This window comes from Porites lutea, chromosome 10 (genome assembly GCF_958299795.1).
Source record: "Porites lutea chromosome 10, jaPorLute2.1, whole genome shotgun sequence".
In the NCBI taxonomy this organism is placed as follows: Eukaryota; Metazoa; Cnidaria; class Anthozoa; order Scleractinia; family Poritidae; genus Porites; species Porites lutea.
In genome coordinates this window covers 31,285,528-31,310,240 of record NC_133210.1, presented here as the reverse complement: position 1 = coordinate 31,310,240, position 24,713 = coordinate 31,285,528, and the positions used below count along the sequence as shown (strand labels likewise).

At 39.0% G+C, this 24,713-nt stretch overlaps 3 protein-coding genes across 3 annotated transcripts; 1 reads left to right on the top strand and 2 right to left on the bottom strand.

Annotated features, from left to right (window-relative positions):
- Positions 1-174: 174 nt before the first annotated feature.
- On the bottom strand, positions 175-7,234 carry LOC140949879 (thialysine N-epsilon-acetyltransferase-like). Its single transcript, XM_073399021.1, has 5 exons — positions 7,072-7,234; positions 5,533-5,587; positions 3,870-4,064; positions 1,764-1,804; positions 175-1,680 (listed from the first exon to the last, which is right to left on the bottom strand). Exons 1-5 carry the CDS (start codon positions 7,147-7,149, stop codon positions 1,513-1,515), a joined length of 537 nt encoding a protein of 178 aa, XP_073255122.1. The 5' UTR covers positions 7,150-7,234; the 3' UTR covers positions 175-1,512.
- A 5,669-nt stretch (positions 7,235-12,903) lies between these two features.
- LOC140951204 (homeobox protein MIXL1-like) lies at positions 12,904-14,399 on the bottom strand. The gene is made up of 2 exons (XM_073400432.1): positions 14,042-14,399; positions 12,904-13,453 (listed from the first exon to the last, which is right to left on the bottom strand). The coding sequence occupies exons 1-2, from the start codon at positions 14,358-14,360 to the stop codon at positions 13,014-13,016; spliced, it is 759 nt and encodes a 252-aa protein (XP_073256533.1). The 5' UTR covers positions 14,361-14,399; the 3' UTR covers positions 12,904-13,013.
- Positions 14,400-18,613: 4,214 nt separating this feature from the next.
- Positions 18,614-22,761, top strand: LOC140949755 (chymotrypsin-like protease CTRL-1). Its single transcript, XM_073398894.1, has 4 exons — positions 18,614-18,629; positions 19,347-19,544; positions 20,505-20,711; positions 22,436-22,761. Exons 1-4 carry the CDS (start codon positions 18,614-18,616, stop codon positions 22,759-22,761), a joined length of 747 nt encoding a protein of 248 aa, XP_073254995.1.
- The last annotated feature ends 1,952 nt before the right edge of the window (positions 22,762-24,713 follow it).

Genomic DNA, 24,713 nt, shown 5'->3' with positions numbered 1-24,713 from the left:
GCGTTACCGAAGGACTATACACACCTGAAATGACAAGATCAGTTCTGTTTATATTTACTTTTCAAAACTGAAAAGACGCCGAAAATTAAAACAGGGAAACTTTAGATTACCATTTCAAAAGGCAGAATAATATTAGAATAACAAAGTCTGAAAAATAAATGACTGTTTGGCGGTGTAACGTTTCGAACTAAAACGGAGAATTGGCGATGTACAACTTTTAACTTACTGTGGCTAAATTTTGTATTGTCAAACCTAAGGCCATCAAAGAACCATGTTAAATGCTTACTGTGCCGATAAAGCATTAAAAACGACCTCAAAAACGCGGATGCCTTAGCCAAATTAAAAAACATAAGGCCAGTGAAATAACTGGAGATGAGTTAAATGTTCACCTGTAAAGAGAAGTTTGTAAAACGCAACTCGCTTTTGGCATAAAAACCTCGAATGAGCAGAAAGAAAGTAACAGTTTTAATATACCGTTTACCCTCTAGTTATATGTATACCATAAACTGCACGTCGAAATAACACAAATCTTACCTCTCGAGTGTTGGTTTCACCGTGTAAATTCCCTTCAGAAACCCTATCCTTTATTCCAGTCTAGGCTAGCCAACTTTTAAGCTGGAAATAAGCCAGGTGCTTAAAAAGGCAAAACCACTTAATATTTTAAAATACTCAAAGACAAGGCGTGTTTCCAGAGGAAAAGTAAATGACCTATTGTTTCCCATAAATGTGCAATTAACTCTAGTTCAATGCTATTTCAACCAACACGGCCAAAATGTGTAAACAAGAAATTATGATGATCAACTGCACAGCTAGAGAGAACCAATTTCATCTCTGTCAGCAATTTTAATATTCTATTTGCTAACGGAAGTGAAAATACAACAACAGATAGAGAAAAGTGTTCTGTGAAAAAAGGCAAATGATGTTTAACGATGCCATCTTTCAATTGATAGCTGTTTAGAACTACTTCCATGAAACCGGTTAAATACGATGTTTCACTACAAAATTTTTTTAATAGTTTTTAGGGTAAAATGTCTTACACAATCTGCACCGATCCAAAATAGGAAGAAATTCCGAATAGAGGCAGTCATTAGAAATGTTTCACGCATTTCAGAGTTGCTGAATTTTCTATAACAGTATTGGGCGAATTTGAGAGCCGCGACCTTAAGTTTGTGTAAATGGTCTCCAAGCAGCCATCAGGAACATGCAAAACTGAACCATTTGATGCAGAATAACTTTACCAAACACTATTTGTTGATCTCAGCTTAAGTCATGGTCAAGTGTTCGAACGAAAGAAATGTCATCCGTCTCACCAAAAAGATTACATTTTTGCCCATTTTTGCATATTTCTGATCTGATCCGGGGCAAGTGAAGGTTTTGTCTCTTCCACGCATTTTCTTAAGATGCACATCCAGTTTTGTACGCGGAGGGCCTGAGGTTGAGCCGGCTGCTGCCAGACAAGAAGGAGGGGGCTTGGAAACGAACGTGCACACACCATGAGCATTTTAAGACGTCTCATTCTAGTTTCTTGTCAGCAAATTCTAACAATCGTTTTCCTCTCAAACGGTATAACCTCCATCCATCCAGACAAACCGCACCTATGCGGTCATAAAAATCCAAAGCTAATTTGTTCCAGTTTAAAACGTGCCAATCCAGCCTGGTACACTTTCTCTCCACAGCGATCTGAAAGAATACAAGGTTCTTTGTTGTAAGGTGCATAAAAACTAAAACTTTAAAAATTACTGAAATGGATGAATAAAACTTACAGCAGAAACTCTCTTCAGCAATGCCTTTCCAATCCCTTTACCTGATACAGAAAAGGAAAATAGATAACCAATTCCTGCAGCATTATTTTGTATCACAAGCGGAATTGCCTTTAGAGCCATGTTCCAACAACTGTTCTAATGTGAATTTGTCCTACACCCCAAGGACATAACCAGATAGAGCTTCCTTTTGCACAGGGGTTAATAAATATGGATGTTTACAAACTGGGGGGGAGGGTGAACTCCTTTATTGGGCCTAAACAAACGGGTGTGTGTGCTGAACAGGGTATGGTTTTCAGGGCCTAGAGTCTAAAACAGGGTATGTGTTTTCACTATCTGCATCTTCAACAGGGTGTGTAGGGTGCATGGGTGGAGAGAGAGTGAAGGGCAGCTGGGATGCGAAGGGGTGAAGGGCAGTTGAGTGGCGAGGGGGCAAAGGGCAGGTGGGTGGCAAGGGAGTGAAGAGCAGTTGCGTAGGAAGAGGGTGAAGGGCAGGTGGGTGGCAAAGGGGTGAAGGGCAGGTGGGCAGGAAGAGGGTGAAGGGCAGGCGGGTGGCACGAGGGTGAAGGGCAGTTGAGTGGCGAGGGGGCGAAGGGCAGATGGGTGGGGAGGGGGTGAAGGGCAGGTGAGTTGCCAGCAATACTAATTTCAGCACTGAAGCACATGTACCAACTCTTCTGTATGGCCAGTACCTCCCACATGCACACATCTATATCACCCTGGCAGTGGCAGCCATGGACAGCTGTTTCGTCCTCATTTGGAATCATCAACACGGCATAACCCCAGGCGAGAGGTCTCACTTGCAATCATCGACCCAGCTGTTTACTACCAAGGTAAGTGCAAAAGCACTCCTTTAACCCTTTAAGCCCCAATATCCACATACAAATTCTCCAAACTGACCTCCATATATTTCCTTAAAGAATTGGCTGAGAGATTTTGTTTGCTGATCATAGCTTTTCACATCGGTTGATTGTTTTATTAATTCTCACAACACTTTCCGTTGATTATGTATTAATATTGTTAGGAGAGAACTGACTTTGGTCAGTGACTCTTGGGACTGCAAGGGTTAAGCACCAGCTCCACCAAACACAAGTGGTAGGTGTTGGTTGGGAACCACAAAACAGTTCTCTCACGGCATCTGTATAGAGCTGGGATCAGCTAAATTGACCTGTGGGTTGCGAAGGGCTGAAGATCAGGCAGGTGGGGAGGGGTTGAAGGTTGAATATAGGGTTTAATGCCTTCATTTCAATGTATTTGAGCATTGGCTGAAAGAGCAGTGAGAACACATACATTTACAAATAGCTGACATTTACTGAAAAGCTAAAAATTAGATTAGAGCGATTTTCGTACGATCTTGAAATAAAAATGCGCGAACAAAACAGAAACAACAAACGAACGGAAATAGAGCAATTTGACTGGCTTATCGAATGGATACAAACACGCATGGCTTTTGGTTTGTTAAGCAAACGCTCGGGTGAAAAAACTTCATGCCCGAGAACTTTCGAGAAATCAACCGATACTTCGCTTTGACATCATACTGCAACACAATTGGCCAATCAAAAACAATGCCTTCTCCATATTAGGGTTTTCTTTGGCGGGAAAACGAAGAGGCCATGTTTTGATCTTTTTATCCACTGGCTGATAAAACAAATAACAAACACTTACTGAAACCATTTGTTAAGTTCATATGAAAATCGTTCTAATGAAAAATTATAATGAATACATTAAATCAATCAAATGATCTCCCCATCCAACAAAAGCCTGGTTACCTTCGGTCACCTTGAGTTTCTTGAAATGTGCCTTTTTTTGTGTTGTTGGATTATGCCGTAAGCATATCTCTCAAAACAAATTGTTTGAAAAAGAAAACAATCTTATACAAAAAAGAAAAACATTGGCCTTTCGTAAAAATTAATATTCATTTGCAAGAAGAATTTCAGTCTATGAATGAAACTACTTATTTAACAGTAATTTTTACTAACCATGTCGGGTTACTTCGGCACATTTTTAGTAACCAGACATTGGAAACTACTAACCATTGGTTAAGGGGTTACCATTAATTTCGAGCAATGCTAAAACCCATAAATAGTTTTATCTGTTATATAAATGTACCTCTTGAAGCAGGGTCAACATAGAGGTCTTCCAAAAATAAAGTTCTTCCTTCCCAAGTAGAATAGTAATTGAAATATAATGCATAGCCAACGGTTCTCTTCTTTGGCAAACAATGATTTTCTTCGGGGGTTTGAATCACTTCAGCTATCAGGCAATTAAACCAAGGGCTTTCCCCAAAGCCATCTCTCAGCATTTCTGTATTTGGATGTAATCAGCATATAAAATTAATTTTGTTAATTCAAATTAATTGTTTACAGAGAATACAAAGGAGACCTACATGTACATTCATAGCTTTATGATAACCCAGGTATGTAAGGAAATGATGACTTCATTATTTAAGGTATTCCACAAGTCAAAACAGAAAGCTAATAAAAAATTTACTGGTAAATAATAATTATTTACCAGTAAATTATTAATCAACCAGTAATTATTAATCAACAAAAAGAAAGAAAATGTCTTCATTTTAAAAAGGATCTTGGAGTCAGCACTCTCCTTGATCTGCACAATTATTTACATCATATAATTATACTCAGCCTTATCCATATAATAAAGGATTATCTCTTTATTTTTACTGTTATTAAAAACACTATTCATTCAAAATATTTCACTGACAGAGTTTCTGATTGGCTCCAACCCCCAGTTAATTCTTCATAACCAACTGGTGCTTACCATATTTTAAAGATGCGAGTAATAATACCATTGAATCGAGTATATATTTTCTTGGAAACGAAGTTGACCAAATATGGTATATTGACCTGGAAATGAGGCTGCTTGGGCAACAGTAAACTAACAAAAGTGACGTTTATGGCTATTTGAAGATGAAATGGCTGCAAAATATAATGCTCCATGGATGTTATCAACTGTGCTAAGAAAAAGGCCAAAGTTTCGGAGAAAATCTACAAGGAGTTAAACTTGTTGGAAACTTAGAAATATTTTGAATGAATAACAAAACAGTAATTGTTTTGTATTATTGAAATCGGCTTTCGTATGATGTGAAAAAATTATGCTGATCAGGGAGGCTGTTATATATATCCACCTAGGCCCATAACATCAGTGATTTTGTTACCTCTGCATCCTGCGTCCCTTCTTGTGGCTGTCGGTTAATGAGGTATATTACTTTTAGTCTTTGTTGTGCTTTACAATAGAAGGGGTATATTTACATTTCAGTAAACTGTCATACAGAGTTTTGGAGTCTGCCTTCAGATTAACTGTGTGGTTACAAATGACCCAGGGCTGAGTTGTTCAAAGCTGGGTTAAGATAACCCAGGGTTAGTGCGAGATTTGAACTCAGATTTGAAAGGTTAAAAAGCAGTTCAGTCTTAATTCTTTTGGTGTACAAGTTGATGATCGGAAACTCTAAAAATAACAGAAATAATTATCCAAGAAAATGCTTTTAAACACAAGAAAAAGAAACCTGGGTTAAATTTAACCCTGGGTTAGGCGCTAATCGGCCTTAGAACAACTGGGCCCAGGGACTTATTGTTTCTTGAACTGGGACTCAATGATTCTGGACTGGGACTCATGATGTTTCACAAGATGAGTCCCAGGACTCACCATATATTACTATTTGTGACAAAATCACTGTAACATTCTCCTCAATCTGCATAATTCTTCAAATCATACTCAGCCTCATTATCATTATTTACCATAATATTAAGATCACCTTCTTCAGTTACTTTGACTACTGACGCGGGTTCTTTTTCATACACAGCTAAGTCCTGCAAAATCAAAGCATACACTGCAGTATGGTGAACTCTGTTCTCTGTTAAGATCTTTCCTCTACTCTTTACACTCTGGTAGAGCATTGTTTGAATCTTGGAGGTCTTAAAAACTCTTTAAATGTAGAAGCTCAGTCATTAGGAAAATTCTAATTAAATAGGTCTCCTTGTAGAAAAGTCGGCCGCCGCTACAGAGAAGAAATAATTCGCAGAACCCACGGAACCTACAGGATCCCCCCTAATGTACTTAAAACAGAAAATATGTACCTGAATATTAGGGGGTTTAAAACCCCTCCAGAGTATGTAGATGTATCCATATCTCTCTTATTGATTTGCTGTTTCATTCAAAAATGGTCAGTCTGGTTTTGACAACAACAGTCATTAATTTGGAAAGGATACTGCATCTGCCATAGGCAGCATAGTTCAAATGCATTTTTAGAATCCCGACAAACAGTTTCTACAAGAAAAGTGCATCCTTTTACTGTAAGTAGTGACCGTACAATTCAGTTCATCCTTAACCCTTTAAGCCCTAAGAGTAATCAGCGTCAAATTTCTCCTTGTAGTATCACTTCTTTATAAAACACAGTGTTCATGAGAATTGGGGACCTGATCACAGAAGATGAATCTACAACAAATTCTCCCCACTACTTCTATTGAAAACAAATAAGGACAACAAATGATAATTTGAAATTTGATATTAGGGTTTAAAGGGGTAATGAGCAGAGTGACTGGTCACTATTCATCACAGAGACAGGACGGATAGTAGGCAAAGTCATAGAGACCTGAATGTCAGGCTGGGTACACATCCAGGGATCTGGAGTAAACACACCCACCTTGCCTGCACAGTGTTCTATTTTGGTATACTCAAGAAAACGAGGCTGTATTCACGGGGCGAGGGTCATTGTCCAAAGACAAGAAATAGACTTCTGCAGGGTGAAACAAATCAGATTATACACAGTGGCAGATCCAGGGGAGGATCTGAGTGGCCCGCGCTTCCCCCTTATTTTTAGACCAAACTGAAAAAATTTTTTTGGAGACCTATAAAACACGAACTATGGGTGTTTAAAAGTCAGAACTGGCCAGCAGGACTATGGCTGGACCGGTCATTTTGATGATGAAATAGGCTTTTACCGAGAGTTTTCCTTAGTGCCGATACTATTTAGGATTTGACTGATCTGGCTAGATATCTTTGATTAAAAGCGAAATTCTCATTACGAAGAGAATGACCTTGCCGGTCAGTTCTTTCAAATGGCAAACGCCTTAAGTATAATTTGCGGACTATGGACTGCACTTTAATCGATCATGGCTCCAATTACTAAGACTATAGTACTAAGACTATAGTCGTTCACTACAAAGCTTAATTTTTAAAGCTGAACGGTCTCCACTTTGTTATGATTTGGTGTGAGCACAAGACGGGTAGGAGAATTAATAACAGCATAGTTGGGATTTTGAAGTAATTTTAAGTTAACTTTGCATTTTAATACCTTTATCAATTGTAGAATGTCTGGAACATCTTCTGCTACAGCCTCTCGCACTCTCCAATTTCCAGTCGAGAAATCCATGGTAAGAAAAGTAAAGAGGATGGAAGTTTCGACCTTCGAGCAACCGGCTTCTGCTTTAGCACGCCCTTCAGCACGCTATCGCTGAAAACCGAACCCCCACTCGGGGCTGGACAGTGGAGTGCTCTTACTTGCAATATGTATGTTGTGTATTTATAACTGTAGTGTAATCTCTTGACCGTATCCTGGCGACAAACACAGGTTACCCACTCAAATTGTGTTTGAATTTAACTTAGAAGTATGGGGATATCGAAAATGTTCATATTGTGTAACAAGATGCTATGAATTCTTATATATAAGATCAAAATAAACATCTTTTTACCTGAAATGAGCTGAGACACTCCGACTATACTCTCAAGTCACTGTCAAGTAAATGTCGAATAAATGTATGTTGAGACATGAAACGTTAAGTCCAGGGGCGTAGCTAGCGGGGGAGGGGGGGGTCCTGGGGTGCCCGTGATCCCCCCTTGGTAGGCCTTCTTTAGAGCAAACAACCTACAATATTCAGGTAGCGAAAACGCCATGACAATATCTTGGCCGTAAAAGCCATTGTTGAAAAGCCCACTTTTTTAAAATTTGGTTTTTTGTGAAGTATTTTCGTCAACGGCTCTTGTCTTTAGTTAATATGGGCGTGGAGGTCGACATGACAATCTGGTGAGTAGCCTCTGTGACCCCGCCTTTGAAAAATCCTGGCTACGCCCCTGAAGTCAGTGAATGAAATCCTATTTTAGCTATGCGTTTGTTTAGCTTCATGTTTGTCACCGCGGTTTGCGTTTTATTTGTGGTAAGGGATATGTTCCAGTAATGAGGGAACGCTAAATCAAAAAAGGGGCTAATTTCATCCCTTAATGATTAGTGGGCAAATGATTTTTACAATTCCATCTTAGACAGCTGTTTAGAACTATTCTGTGATCTATTTTTAGCCAAATGAAGTTCACTTCTATTCGTCATAATGTTACAACATTTGTTACAACAAGACAGGTCAGTCACAGTATATGTCTCTAGCAGGCTTTGTCTTACAACATTGATTTCTTGCCAGCACGGTCCAAAAATCGTTCACCGTTCAAACGATATAACCTTAATTTCTCCAGACAAACGCAACCTAAACTGTGATAAAAATACAAAGCTCTTTTGTTCCAATAATGTGTTCATTTGTTCCAGTAAAAAAAAACATGTCCAACCAGGCTAACACACTTTCTCCGCTCCACAGCACTGTCTGAAAGAATACAAGGTTGCCAAGAGTTTTCAGCAACAATTTTTTTCCTAACAGAATTAATACATAAAGTCAATAGGAAAGATGATGAAGGAAGAATACGTTGATCTATTTTCAAATTCGCACGACCAGTTTTGTATGAAAAAAAAAATCGTCAATTCATGAGGAAGGACATCAGGCCCGAGTTGTACAAAAGGTGGATAGCGCTATCCGGTGGATAAATCTCTCTCCAGTGGTTAACGCAATCGGTTTCCCAAATACTTATCTGCTGGATAGTGATTTATCCGGTGGATAGCGCTATCCAACGTTTGAAAAACCGGGGCCAGGACGTAAGAGTACCGGCAATATTTGACAAAATTTGGTCGGAATTCAGAAAACAAAATCCGCACTTGTAATAACCGTAATATACGGCTACAAAATTTGTAAAGTACATACAGATGAGCTTGGGTGTGGCCCGACGGGTGTGGAGGGTCCCTAAAAAAAACCGTTATTAATCACTGCAAATTTGCACTCATCGTGAACTTCTGTCAATCATCTCTATGCACGGCTCGATAGCTATGCAGTTGCAGACGTGACACTGCAACACCTGACCTTCCAATAGCTGTGCTGTATCACCTGTGTCATTGTACCTTCAACCTGTTCATAATAATAATGCTTCTATTAGAAGCGTGAAAAAATCTGTTTTGCAATCCTTGCTGAAAATTTTTCTACTCATATTGTGCGGAGAGCACAGCGACGGTGAGTTTGAATTTTGCAGTGCGCCTTCGGTAGAGAAACAGGTTTCACAGATTTGTGCTTCAAAGAGCTGTTTCTCTGCACTAAACGGGAAATATGGATTTCGACGAATACCAGGAAAGCAAGAAACGGTAAGAAAACGGACACATATATACTTTGTTCACTTTTAAAAGGTTTCCGTTAAAATTATCACACCATCTTCGATTAATAAATCGTTAGCAGGATCTCTGACCAGACATTTTGCTGGGTAAATTTTAAGCCATCTGTGTGGCATCTTCTGAAATTTAAGGGTTCGTTAGCTGGATAATCAATAAATGCGATCGAAACTGCATCAAGTTCCTTTCCCGCGGCAAAAGTTAAAGCATAACTTTCGATCTCTTGATCTCTTACGCTTCAAAAAATAGTAGTTCAGCCTTATATACTCAGTATAACCAAAATGTCCAGCTTGTATCACTCAAATATCGGGCTGACTGTTAATAAAATAATTTTGATTGGTAGAATCTATCAAGGCGAATTTGAAACATGGACATATTAAGCACGATCAGCTAGTAACTTACTCAATATACAAAGGATCGTCCACGCTGGAAGATTTTTAATATTCTTACTTGAAAGTTTCACTTCATACCATTTATGAGAAGCCGAATAGATCGTGTCGGAGAACGCAACATATAAGTTCTGTCCGAAGACTTTAATGATTGGCCGCATACATTGGAAATAAAAATTTATCTCTTTGAGAGCCTTTGATTCTTATGAGGCAAATAAATTGACGTTTTGAAAGTTTGGAGTGCATAGAGGGCCATGATCAGTTTTTAGGAAACTTTCTCCCACACGTTGTCTATATTTTCTGTATTGTCGATCAATTACAGGAAATGCACAGGAGAAATGATCTCCAAATTCACCTATTTTTTTGTTATTGCATTGTTTGTGTATTGTTCCTTTGAACTTAAAGTTGTTAAACTTTTCAAAGAGAAAGTGTGAAATATATGAATTCAGGAAGAATAGCTGGCTTTGAATTCCGATACAGAAAAACGAATTTCCCGCCATCTTTCATACCAATGGTGCAATTAGAAGCGCGAACTCCTCTATTTTAAAGTCTTCTTTGCTTCTAACTTTTTCAAGTCTCCTGAAAATTACCTAACAAAACAAAAAAAAGTAAATAATACCATAGTTTAACCATGGTTTTGAAATTTTTTAAAACTGTGACTTTTTTTGATTACTTTTTTCAGAAGAATGTCCAATACTGATCGTGTTGCGGAAAAAGAAAGAAGACTTAACGCAAACATGATTGAAAGAAGAAGAATGCAGAACATTAATTCCGGTTTCACAAGTTTGAAAAGACTACTTCCACCGACAGATAAGAAGCTGACGAAGGCAGCCATTCTGCAGCAAGCTGTACAACATATTCTGCGTCTACAGCGGACTGTTGTACAAGTCCAGGAGAACAATAATGCTTTGCGACAAAACTTAGCCGAAGAAAGAAAGCAACGCCTTGCTCTAAGAAAACAGTGCGATGCTTTCGTCACGGAGAATTATGCGAGACAGGAATGTTGCAGAGGCCTTTTCTGTTCTCACATGCAAATTAAACTCCCTTCTACTCCCCCAGAAGATTTTAGCGACAGGACAATGAGCCGCTGGCCACTAATGTCGTGTAACAAGTTGGATGTTACACTTGGAGAATACAAGAATACAACGTTTGATGGTTTCAGTTGCCAGGATACGAGGCAATGGCCTAGAGTACCAGTGATACGGGAAAACACATGGGAGGTACATGAGAGCAAAGAAATGTACCCAGCTGACAGTGCTGGAACCTGCAAAGAAGAGCCTTCGCCTGCGTCCCAAGAATCCAGCGGTTTGTCTTTGTCACGTGAGTTTTCAGAATCAGCTGTATATCAGCAGAGAGCTTGGGCAAATAACTTGCATTGCATTGTGGATGCAATTAATTTGATTGAAAAAGAATGATAACTTTATATAGGTTCTTATATGGTGCACAAATGTACAACTGGGAAGTTTTGCCACCAAATCTCCCTTACATGTATGGAGGACACGTTAACCAATTGTATAAGCCGGCGAGGAAGTGTGTTTGCAAATAGCTGGTCTAAATTTGCCCTTGGGTATTTTTCAGTGTTTATTGCAACTAGCTGGTCTAAATTAGTTTTATGATTTTGAGTGTTAATTGCAAATAGCTGGTCTAAATTTGCTTGGTATTTTTCCAGTGTTTATCGCAACTAGCTGGTCTAAATTGGTTTTATACTTTAGAGTGTTAATCGAAAATAGCTGGTCTAAATTTGCTTTGTTGATCTGAGTGTTTATCGCATTTAGCTGGTCTAAATTTGCTTGGTATTTGTTAGGGTTTATCGCAACTAACTTGCTGAATTTTCTTCATCAATTAAGGATCTTAAGTACATATAGCTGGTCTTAAGTTTTCTTTTGTTAATTTGAGTGTTTATTGCAAGTAGCTGGTCTAGATTTGCTTGGTAATTTTTAGGGTTTACCGTAACTAACTTGTCAAATTCGGGATCTTTAGTACATACAGAAGGGGTGAATTTGCTTATCTCAAATAGCTGGTCTAAATTTGCTTTGCTAATTCTTGAGTGTAAGGAAGAAATCTTAAGAAACGAAAAGGCTGGTTGTAGCCGTGTAAAGGAATTTGGGGCGGGGGGGGGGGGGGGGGGGAAGAGAAAAAACCCCTCAAAGATTTTTGTTATTGACTGTGCAAATATTTTTCCCGTCAGGTATAGAATAATAATATTATATGAATTTTTCAATTTGAAAAAATTAGATCGCGGACATTGAATTTGTCCATCCGAACTTTGGAAGGGATATGCCAGGCATGAGTTGCTTCTACAAGTTTGAGGATATATTTTGTAGATAACTTGCTGCGGTCTTTGTAAATCAAAGTAATTGTAAGTAGTTGAGAAAAGCCTATTTAACGCTGGACGTGCGCATATTATATTTACTATATACTGTACAGTTGATATCATCGACCTAGGGTGGGTGGGAAAGAGGCACCCCTGGCATGGGAGGGGTGAGGATGGAGTTTGCCAATGGGCTTTAATGGCCCTGTAGAGTAGTTAACAATAAGAAAGTTTCTCACCTGAGGATCGCAACTGTCTTGTGTCGTATCATAAAACACATTAAAGGTGAATCTTGGCTGGACCAGACAAGAGATCAGTGTCTCATTTTTTTGCGATGCTTGGGCGCACCAGATAAACTATTCAGACTTTTTGGTTAAGAAATACCATTTTCAGGGCACTGTACCAACCTTACGCATGCGCACAACCGGTGAGCGACGACCATCCGCTAACCTAACCTACGGGAACTTTAGTTTCCTTATTAAATTAGCGGTTATTTGTCAGGGAATGCATCATGGCGCAAACTCGTCTCGAGGGCGTTCCTCTTACAATCTGGGAGGGAAGCTTGTCTCAGATCTCATGGAAAATGTCTTGGGAACGAGGTTTGTTATGGTCAGTAGCCTACGCGCATGCCCAGAGACATAACACCTCTTGTCAACACCCAAAAGCAAAAAAGTTAAACTTGACTGCCACGTCAGTGCCGTTAGCATAAAACATTTTGTCGTTTTTTTTTACATACGATATAGAGTGTTTGGTGATCTCGACATAAAGAAAAAGCAGCCTTGTTTTCCAATATGGCGGTGTCCATTTTCGTCACGTTGACAAAGCGCGAAGGACCACGAAATGAGACGCCTCGTTCGGTTTCTCCTTCCCGCCGTCCTTTGCGGGCAAAATAAAATAGCAAAAGAGACGTCGCAGAACGAGACAGAACCCGAAACAACATTTCTACCATGTACTCTATTCAGCTTTCATATTAAAGTAAATTGGATGCAAAGTTACAGCCACTGAAGCATTTACAAAACAATTAAGGAATAAAACCAGATCAGTTCCGTTACAATTTTTACAAGTTATTTACTTGGAGAGTCACTGAAACCTAAACTGTCAGATTCATCATTTTCGCTAAGATCACTGCCACTATGTTTTCTTATGTGACCCAGTTCCTTTTTATTCGCAAACTTGGTACCATCAGCGACATCCTCTCTGAATTCCTCTGAAACTTTTCTTCTGCTCTCAACATAATACTGTTGTAATTTCTGTGCCTCCAGTTTTTTCCTGTCCTTTGCTCTCCTGTTTTGAAACCAGACTTGAATTCTATCCTCAGTAAGATTTGTCGGTTTTTCTAACTTTATCCTATCGTCGATGTGAGGATATTTGTCCTTTTCGTAAACTGATTCGAGAATTTCCAACTGTTCTTTTGTGAGGTTTTTACGTTTCCGTTTGGATTCTTGTTTCTCTGTCGTGGTTTGTTCTGGTGAGCCTGTTTCTAGTAAACGGGGCTTCTTTGAAACTGAAAATCAGCAATTATCAGACATAAAATTACTTTTTACGCAAACAAACAGGTAAACGGACTGGGTGTAAAGAAAAGGATTTGCTTGATTTTCTTTATACTCATTTTGCAAAAAAATATTTTCGGGCTTCAAAGTCCAGAATACTCTGGCTCCAGAGGTCCGTTCTCGAAGTCCCTATAGTTTGAAATAACCGTACAGTTTGATAAAGCTCGCCGCGAATTATCAGGAAATAGGGAGATTAAGCATCGCGTTTACGGCAAACGACAAACGTGAATTTGTACCACGTGACCAAGTTTTCCATTCGCTTGTCGTTTACTGTTCATTATAACTACACAAAAATCTGTAGATTCCCACCAATTCTATTCATAAGAATTGTTTTAAGCTGTTTTTATCTGCTCATGTCTCATTTTGAAAATGTCTTATCTTGAATCTCGCGTTTGCCGTTAGCCTAAACGCGATGCTCTCTCTCAGTTAGGAAAGAAAAAATCCCTCTAGCGCCCAGGGTATCCAGAAGGCAATTATTAAAAAGAAAAAGCAAGTCAACCGCCTAAATAACGTTTTGTGTGTCTTTGACAAATTTTACTGACCTGGTTGCAAAGACTCTTTTTCCCCGAACCCCACAGTAAAATCAACACCCGTTGAATCTTGTTTTCTTGGTGGCCCCACAATACATTGCGCCGAAGTCAGCATCCCATAATATAGTTCTTGCTGGGCCTGTGCCAAAGGCGAGAACTGATACGCCGCTGGTGCAATAGGGGATATGTCGTATAGCGGCGAAAAAGGAATTCCGTGCGCTGAGAAATAGTGAAGCTGAGATATTGTTGGATTGAGCGAAGTGTAATAGACGTAGGGCATCCGGTAGCGAACCTGCTGAGCTTCTAAGAAACCCCTCATGCCTTGCCTCATCGTGACAAGAATTTGTGCCGCCTCTAACACATCTGGAGTAATGTTATTCGTTTTTTGTAGAGGATCCGCCATTTTGTTGAAAGGAATTTCTGCAATAAGAGTTATATGAAAACCTGACTATTATGAATAGTATTGACATTTTCACATACACCATAATGCAACTTGTATACCCCCATCCCTCCCCCCGAAAAAACCTTTGTCTCCTGGCATGGGACGACTGTAATACCCAGTAGAAACTGGAAACAATGGTTATAGTGTAAAAATTTTGGGGGGTAAACAAATTGCATTATGGTCTATGTGAAAATGGTGAATTCTCCTTCTTTCATTTGAGCTTAATAAAATAGATAAGACTGTGAGAATCAAGCTTGACAGGCATGCAACCGTCCAACAGCAAGATAAAAAAAACCCAGTATCTTCAGGTAATTTTGGCCGTAAAATGTAGTACACAGGGTGTGTGGAGAGCTCGTTTGAAAAAAACTGTAATTTTGTATGTTGGTACGAAAAACTTAGAACCTCTCACGAACGGGTTTAAAAGTTTTTCCCTTAATAGAATTCGAGGAGGGGGGCAAAACCAAGAGGGGACTTACCTCAAAAAAAGGCTCTATAAGGCTATGCCTCGGGAGTTGAACCAGAAAGGGAGCATTCAGGTTGTTTTTTAGTGGGGAAACGTGGATGTTGATTTGGGAAGGAAATTAACACTGCTTTTAACCAGACTTCACCCTTAAACATCACATTTGATACGAGGCGCTGAATCGTACCAATTCCTATTTGACCATGGCAAAGTTTTCTTAAGTGCAAACCATCCAACGGCACTTTTTGTACACCTCGATTTATAAGTTCCATAATTTGCAAAGTTATAAAATGGGAAATAAAATGACTATATAAAACTGACGCAAGATCGAACGTGTTCTTAGTTAACTTCTTGAAAACAGGACAAAAATACAAGGAAAAATAAATATAAAATGGACGGTTCCAAGAGTATAAGGATAGTTTAGGAAAAGGAAAATTTTAAGTTAGCAAAATGTTCCAGATTCATTAGAAGATTTGAACTATCTTTATCACTAAGACGTAAGAGTTATCATTCAACGAAGTTTGTTTTGTATTAAAGTTGGAAGCTTTTTGGAAAATCGAATCGATGTTTCAAAGGCGGAAATTATTATATTTTTAAGTTTGAACATTCTTGAGTTGCCGATTATTAAAATCAGGAATAAATGTTCAGCGCTCGGTCTTGTTTTAAAAGTTTACAGTTTTCTTTAAAGTTTTGCGACAAGGCGAACAAAAAGTCAAGTGACCAAAAGTAGAGACGCAATCCGCTTTTATGAGGTGATCTAATAAGCTTAAGCTTAATTAAATAGTTTTCGTGAACTTGGAAAAGCAAACAATCAAACTTAACCGTGAAATATCAATGAATATCACAATAAAAACTGAATATAAAAATCACACGCCAATTTCTATCAATTAACTATGCTTGAATAATGCAAAAATAGTATTATATAATATCCAACAACTTTGCTACGAGCTGTTTAATTACACAAAGCGACAGCGTGCCAAATCAAGAAATAACCGAGAGATCACTGGAGCACTAGGAACCGCAACGGATAGAGCGAGGATAACTTTGAATGAAAAATACTAGCATGGAAGATCCGATTTTGGATTTCAATTTCTAAAAATGTTTTCACGTCGAAAACGGGTGGAAATCGTCATTTACTTTGACGACAGAGCGCTGCATCAACCGATTTTTTTTACAACGTTCTAATTGCTGGCGATTGAAACTACGCGAGATTTTCTAACGTTTCTCGCATAGAGTGAAAAAAAAAATCTGTTTTAATGGTAGAAATCTATAACTTGGTCATTACTTGAACTGCTAGAAGACTGCAGGAAGAACGATTTTCATTGAACCTGATTAATCAAACTGTATGTCTGCTTGGTAGCTCAAAATTTGACACCTGGTAACCGCTGCTTAGATTTATATGATCACAGTTTTTAAACACAACGAAACGAAAAGTCTAACAATCTGATCTGTTTTAAAATGCATGCTCATTTACGTTGCAAATGACAAATTTAAGACGGACAGAAGGTATCGCTAGGCCTATTTTCTGTCATGCCTGCGTGGCTGAAAACAATAAACTTTGTTTTATATAAGAAAACTTACAGGTTATTATTGACCTAATTAATGGTTTGCTGTAGCAAGTCGCCGTTCGTCGGTTTAGCAGCGTTTTCATATTTCGTATTAGTAACAAGCCATGAGAGAAATTCTACTACCTTAAAAGTGTTTAAGAAGGCAAGAGATAAATTTTCACCTATTTTCACCTAATTGATCAAGTATTGATATCTCTGTGCTCTGTCAGACAGTAGACGTGTGGAGTTAGCTGTGCAGAAGCTGCGTGGAAAAATTTTTTTTCTGCATGTGTATGTTTCGTAGAGCCGATCGAAACAGGCTAAGAAACCTTTTAATTACTTACTCACCTTCTTCAGTAGATGAACACAGTCACGGAATTCCACATTTGGAGACGCTTTTAATATTTCAACTTCTTGTCGTACAGAACTGTTGAGTTCGAGTTCAGAACACACGATCAAAGTTATGCCGTGAAAGTAATGAAACTGACGTCAGTTGAAGCGCGACTGTGATTGGCTATTTGCGCCCTAATATGCAGTGAAAGGGGTTACAGAGTTGATCATTTTGTACAAAGATAAATGATCCAGATTTTACTGATTCATGTCTTTTTATGACAAAAGAAACCTTGGCCGTGCATTTTGATATTTCTGTCACTTGTTAGTGGTGAGTACAAGGGCAATTGCTTGAACCATGGTATCGGGGGAGTGGACCATGGTACTGGGGGAGTGGGAAGGGGAGTTCATCATCTTCGCCGACTCAAATTCATCTGGCATTTCCATATCATTTCTATATCATCCGACCTCTTAGAAATACAAGCTGCGTTTTGAGCTAAGATTGTTGTTCACGGAAAATTAAACGCAATTTCTAAAGACCTAACATAAAATTTTCCCGGGGAGCAATCCCAAAGACTCATGAGTAGAGGATAGCGCCTATGGAACTGTATGTATTTCTTCCAGTTGGTTTTTGTACTGAACAAGGAAAGCCGGCGCTGTAGAAAGAAATCTGACCACGCCCCTGCGCGTGCGTGACAAACTGAATTATAAGCTCGACCATATCGGAGTTGCAACAGTTGCTTATGACTCGGTCGCTTTCGATCCAGCGAAAACTAGATTCCTACTTTTGGTAGGTCATTTATTAAATTATTAGATATATTTTTTTAAAATAAGAAATGCAAACACCTCAAACAGGTGAATAGGCTTTGCTTGATTCAAGTCAAAATCACCTGGTACAGCAGAGTAAACAGTACCACCCGATATTACTGCTCATTTGAGTGGTCGTACTTCAGGATGTCATCCGCTGAAACAAAACTGAAAATCACCTTGTACAGCAAAATTAACGGCACGGCAGGAAAGTACTGCTCCGTAGCTTTCATTTGAATGGTCACACTTAAGGATTTCATCCACAGAATCAAAACTGGGAATCACCTTCTACAGCAAAATATACAGTACCACTGAAAAGTACTGCTCAGTAGCTTTCATTTGATAGATCACACACTACTGGAATTCATCCATAGACTCAAGCGGTAGAGCCACCTTGTACAGCATTTGCCAATTCACTGGACTCAACACGTAAAAAAAGCATAAAATGTTTACGTTTTACTTTGGTCAGGGTCGGAATTTTAAGCTGACTTTCCTGGAGTTGAATTAACTCATATATGTTGTCACTTAAGTGTCACATAGTATAACAGACCTCAAGAAGGCTTTTTTAATTAAGACAAAAACGATTATTTTAAGTATTTTACTCGACCAACAACAACGGCATAATACTGAATTATCTCAGTCCTAAACATTTGAGACGTTGGCTAATTTTCTTGAAACTTGCTTTATACGCTGCCACTCACTTCAGCCAGATTTTTCAACTTTTATATTGTAAAACACCGTTAAAGGTACCACTCATTTCATTTTGTCGTCCAGATATTATTTACAGAGCTGTACAATGCCGTTTGTACATGGGAAATGCGACTTTTATCAAGTTGGAGATGCAATTAAAAACCATTTTTATATATTGGGCGCGCTAGGGTCGGAGAAAAAGTCCACAACTAGTGATTATCCCAAGACTGTTATCAGAGTGCTGGCTGATCATTCCAAATTTACAGAAAATGCTCGTCTTCTTCACTTTTGTCACGCTTGCCTTTGTCATGTCAACATCTGAAGGTAATACTCTAAAGACTTTCCTACGAAGGTCGGAATTTTCTGCGGTGAAAAAAATTCTTTGACTTTTGTTCATGCAATTAGAAATGATCCATTCAAAATCTCATGGGTAAATCCTTTTGAGGTGCTTTTAAAAATTTGGAAAAAGGGAAAGGAAGACTCTCTCTCTCTCTCTCTTTCTCTCTGTGATTTTTTAAATTCTTACTTGCGGTAAACGAGGTAAAGCATATCCACGAAGCTTTTTGAAAACGTAACCACAGAAAGTTCATGCAGTAATTTAACCAGAATTATTGGGCCAAAACGCGATTTTTTGGGGGTGTCCAATACGCACAAAATCACAATACAGAGTTCAAAGTAAAAAATGAATAGTCTGAGAGCGGAAACAAAACAAAATAAAACAAAAAACATTAAAGAAAGGAAAATTAAAAATCATCGAGAATTTGACAAAAAAAGAAATAAGGTGGAAAAAACTGAAAAAATGGTTTCACTTCTAAGTTTTTTTTAATTGCCTGCTCTGAGGGTGGTTTTTGAAAAAAAAAAGATTTTAGAAAAGATTTTAGATAGATTTTAACACACTAAAGTTTTTAGAAATCCAGGTAGATATATAGGCCGTAAAATTCTGTCAATTGATTTGCAGTTCAAAACACCCATTTTAAATGATAAGCTAGAAACGTAGAACTAGCTAGTGAGCGAATTATATTTGCGTATACCTCCTGACAGGCTGTGGAGTACGTCCCTCTGGGACCCGTATCCGTGGGGGCGAAGAAGCCACACCGCATTCATGGCCCTGGCAGGCCTCTCTTCGTTACGATGGGGAACATATTTGCGGTGCATCTCTTGTTACTCCGGAGTGGCTCGTCACTGCAGCTCATTGTGTGTCCGCTGATCTCAATGCTGGAAAGTACCAAATTGTTTTGGGTAAGCCTTAATTTAGACAGTCTTTCCGTTTTTGGGAGGTTCCAGGGCTTGTTTGTCGAAAGTACCGATAGTCCTGGCCTAAAGCTAAATATTAAAACTGAAAAATAAATTAAGCTAAATGAACGCGCGGGATCTAACTGACTAAATCAGTTCAGTATGATTTGTTGACCATGTGAAAATATGGCCGAACCCAGCATGGTGACTAGGTGTTGTCGACTCTCGTCACCGTTTCTTGTATATTGTTCAGGGAAATTCAAGACAGCCTTGGATTCTGGATTCCGCGCCATGGATCCTGGATTCCAGCTACTGGATTTCGGACTCTTTGTCAGTAAAACTTGGATTCCAGATTCCTTGAGATGTAATTCCGGATTCCAAAGCCCAGGATCCCGGATTCCACAAGCAAATTTTCTCCGATTCCACATTTCACAAACAAAAAAAATCCCCGGCTCTGGAATCTTGATTCTATAACATAAGGCTGCTCTTGCCACCTAATGCGCGAAGAGAAACGTCTGTTAAACAGCTAGGGATGGGCGGATTCGTTTAGAAGAAATACCGTAAAATTCCGAAAATAAGCTCCTCCAAGTATAAGCCCCTCCAAATATAAGCCCCCCAAAACTCGTAACGCAAAAAAACCTCCGTTAAATCGCCCCTCCAATTATAAGCCCCCCGGGGGCTTGTACTTGGAAATTGCTCTCAAGCGTAAATTTCCTTCCAACTATAAGGCTAGCCCCATCGATTTTGAAACGCAAATTTCCCTCCATCGATAAACCCCACCGAATATAAGCCCCTCCAAAAATAAGCCCCTCAAAAAGGGCTTTGAAAAATATAAGCCCCGGGGCTTATTTTCGGAATTTTACAGTATTTCTTGTTTCATAACGAATAAAATTATTTTTTTTTTTACTAGAGTGAGAAGTCATTTTTTTACTAAAGTGTATCTTTTTCGTAATGACATATTTTTAGGAGCTCACGATAAGAAAAACGATGGGGAAGTTTACGATGTTTCTAAAGTGGAAATGCATGAAGATTATAACTCTTGGACCGGGATGAAGCATGACGTAGCAGTCGTGAAGCTCTCGCGGCCGGCAAAACTTGGTAAAAAGATCAGCACTATTTGCCTTCCATCTCAAGGGTCACGTGTCAAGATTGGAACAGAGTGTTATGTAACGGGTAAGTACTGGATGACGTATGGGAGACTTGTTATTAGGAAGCTTAAGCAACGACGACGCGGACGGCAACGAGAACGGCAAAAAAGCAGTAGGTTTGATTAGCAAAAACAACAACTTTGCACGTGCATCACGCTTTTTTTGTACATTTCTTTGCCGTCGTTGCCCGACTACAACGTGAAAATGCCTGAATTCACGTTTTGTCGAGGACGGGAACGCAAGACAACAACTTTCTTTTCTTTTCCTGAACTTTGATACAGTCCTTTAGAATTCAACTCCAAAAACATTTGCCAACATTTGACGAAGTAAACGAGATGGAATAAGCGCGATAAAGTTTGATTCGGTGCGAATTCACTTTTTAAGTGACGTTTTTGTAGCCGTCGCCGTCGTTGTTGCTTAAGTACTTGATGACGTAAGGGAGAGTTGTTAGTGACGTCTGATTGTTTGCCTTCCGCCAGATCACTATAGCCTACAAAGCAGGCCGTTTTTGGCGGCGTGTTTTTCCTTTGTGGTTTGTACCGTAAGAGGCAAGGCCGAGCAAAAGCCAAACACAGGTCAAACGAGAAAACAGTGGGGGAGGGGGCAAGTGGTAAAGGTCAGTGAGCCTTTCAGTTCAGTTCTCTACCCTCCTCTCCCTTCATTTTCTCGTTTGACCTCTTACTTTGAGAAACCACGAATCGTGCGTATCAGAATTGACGTCAAGGGTTAAAAGAGCTCGTTAAACTTATTAGTCTGTAACATTAGCAGAGTAAATATCAGCCAATGAAAACAAAACAAAAAAATTGAGCGACAACAGTTGTGAATAAGCCACTATGTAAACTTTTTGCAAAGCATCGAGTTTTTTTACTCTCATCGCACAAAAGGATATCTGTAATATAAAACTGAGATTCTCACCGAAATGTTATCATCCTTTTTTCTTTATTTACTCAGAAGTAACATCACTGAGCTCGATGAGAAAATGAGGCGCATATACTTGCGAGAAAACAAAGTTTTAATTTGCCAACAAGGATATCGAAGGCGTGGAGAACGTCTTAACTATAATGTCACCGAGAGGCAAAACAATGCCTTGGACGTTCGCACGTGCTTTTTGAATTTAGTACATTTCTTGACTGATCTTTGCAAAACAACCTTCCAAAATACAAATTAAAGGTTTTTATTGTAGAGAACGCAAAGACATGAATCACGATTAATTTACTTTTACTGACGTGTACAGCATCCGTGCAAATATATGGAGCGAAAAAAACGTTTTTACGTAGAAAAGAAATTTAACTCCCACAGGATTGGTTTGGGACAGCAATATGGTCGCCGTATAATTGTATTTGGAACACAAATATGGCCGCCGTTAGCGTCATGTGAAAAGGCTCTCTGTAACTTCATAAAACGATATTTTCCTTGGCTTTGAATTCGCATTTATTATAAAATTATGTACAAACATTAACCACAAAGGACTGCAAAGGACCGCAAACGAATATGCCGAAGAACGTAGGATCTATAAAGACCTGATCAGCAAAAATAATAATGTAGACATATTAAATTCTGCAAGCAGAATACTGCAATGCTGATCGTACTACGTCGTGTTGATGTCTTGCAGAGTTAATTTTCACGTAGTACGATCAGCATTGCAGTATTCTGCTTGCAGAATTTAACATGTCTATAAAATTATATTTTCATTTTTTAAAGTCATAATTGTAAACAACAAACCTTATACCATTTCCGTTCGCTTACAAGGTTGGGGTAGAACCAGACCAATCATAGCTTCCATAACTGCCGCGCGTTTGAAGCAAGCCAAGGCTCCTCCGGCCACATTCAACGACTGCAAGAGACAGCTTGGCCAGCGAGTGGATGATGACGCTATGGTTTGTGTAGGAGGCAAGGGAAGTAGCCCGTGCAATGGGGACAGCGGCGGCCCCCTATCTTGCCTAGAAAATGGGCGTTGGATCCTTCGCGGCTCGGCCTCGTGGGTCAGCAGTTTTCTTTGCCGCAAGAGAAAGTACTCTGTGTATGCCCGTGTGAGCTCTTATATAGACTGGATCAATGAGCGGATTCAAGGCTGAAAAATGGTAAACACGCGATTAAAAATTATTCACCTTTTTGTGCTGTGAGAAGTAGGTTATTGACGTTTTTAGTGCCGTTTCTTAGAGGAAAGGGCTCTGTAGCCTGCGCATGCGTGGAAGGTTTTTGTATTAGAACGCACTGCACGTAAAAACTGGATTTACACAAATTTACTGGATGCAAAAATATGGTCCAAGACTTGAAGTGAAAACTCGATGGAAATCAAAAGCAAAGGTGGTAAATACCGCATTTTGCATGCCAGTTTACATAGGGTTGTAAAGTTGAGGGCAAATGCGCTATTTACTAGCTTTGCTCTTTATTTAACTGTAGTTTGCACTTTTCTTGCACCAAATTTGCACTGCGTAAATTGGGTGCTAGAGATTTTTATTTTTTTTTCTTTTAATTCTAAATTCGCAATGATTTGCGGGGAAGCCACGAAAGCGAAGTAAGTCGTATTTGTTAAGAAATTGTGAACCAGCTACGAAAATATGACTCAGCTTCGAAGATGTTTTTTTTATTTGTTATACGTTGGAGCATTTTAACGATTAAGCAATTTTGCTGACAAACTCAACTTTGTAACCCAGTTCTTTCACGGTCATTTCCAAATCTACAAACAGACACCAGGGTGATCTGGGTACTAGAGAAATTATACAATGAATAAACCACAAAAATTAGAAATTCGGCAATCATTGATATCAAATTTGAAAAAAAGAACCAAGCCGTAAGAAGAAATCTTATGAGTGGTACGGCATTGGTCCTTTGAATTAAAATTTTACGTTGATTAGGTTTTATTATTGTAGTCAGTGCCAGTCAAAGTAATCTTCGTAAGTGCTTTGCTGCACAGCCGGACTTACGCACTCAAGAAGAAGCAGGTGGTGAGCACTGGTCAGTACACGACTGAAAATACTTTGAGCCGGCTATATTAAAACCACTTGGTAAAGTTTTTATTTTCTTTCATATTTTGCAGAACTCGGGTAACTAAGAGCATAATGGAAAAGAGAAGATTCCACTGTACAAGCTTTAATTTATCAGTCAGGAACAAAAGAATCAGAAGATGTCTAAACTGAGGTCACGATAACAATAAAAGGACAATATGATTACAAGTCTGAAAGTGTGTCTTGGTTAAATTTGGTTGTTACACTCTGTCTGTTAGAGATAATGAGTGCTCTCAGAGGTTTTACGAGAAACCCAGTACCTCCCGAATACTCGAAGAGAAAGTTAGGGAGCTCTCCTAAGCTGGGGCCAAGTAAAAAGCTTTAGATTCTAAGACGAGGACGACAACGAGAACGCGATTTTCTCAATACTAAGTAGTGCGCGCGCACGAACCAAAGTCATTTTGGCGGGAAAATGTAGTAGCCGTCGTCACTCTACTACGAATTTTAGCGAGAATGTCGTAGTGGCGGAAACAAGTTATAAAATGTTAGAATCATTTTTTGAACGGGAGAGGGTCGTAACCTCCTTCACTATAGATAGGAGTGCTAACTTTTTGGGTGAAAAAAAAAAAAGGTACAATGAAGCTTTCCGGGATTTATGATTTTTGAGAACACGCGAAAAAACTTTAAGTCAAATCTCGTACTTGAAGTCTTCCTTGTCCTCTTAATATCTAAAGCTCTCTATTTTCGGCTTTCTTTTTTACGAGATCTTTTCCTTGACAAGTAAAGGCGAAGGTTTTATCCCCATAGCATCTTAGCATGTTACAAGTCGTAATAACGTTTTAGTTTTGACGAAAAAGGAGTAATCGTTTTATTGCTAATTTATGAGAATGAATTAAAGCACGTTTGATATTCCTTGATATTCCAGCCCTCTCTTCACCATAGAGGCCTTTTTTGCGTCGTAGGAAGACTGGGGAGATCTAGAAGGAAAAAAGGCAGCACGCGGGGAATGATGGGAGGAGAAAAGAGAGGAAGAACTTGGCCTCAGAACAACAAAAACGTTTTCTTTATTCACTTCGAGG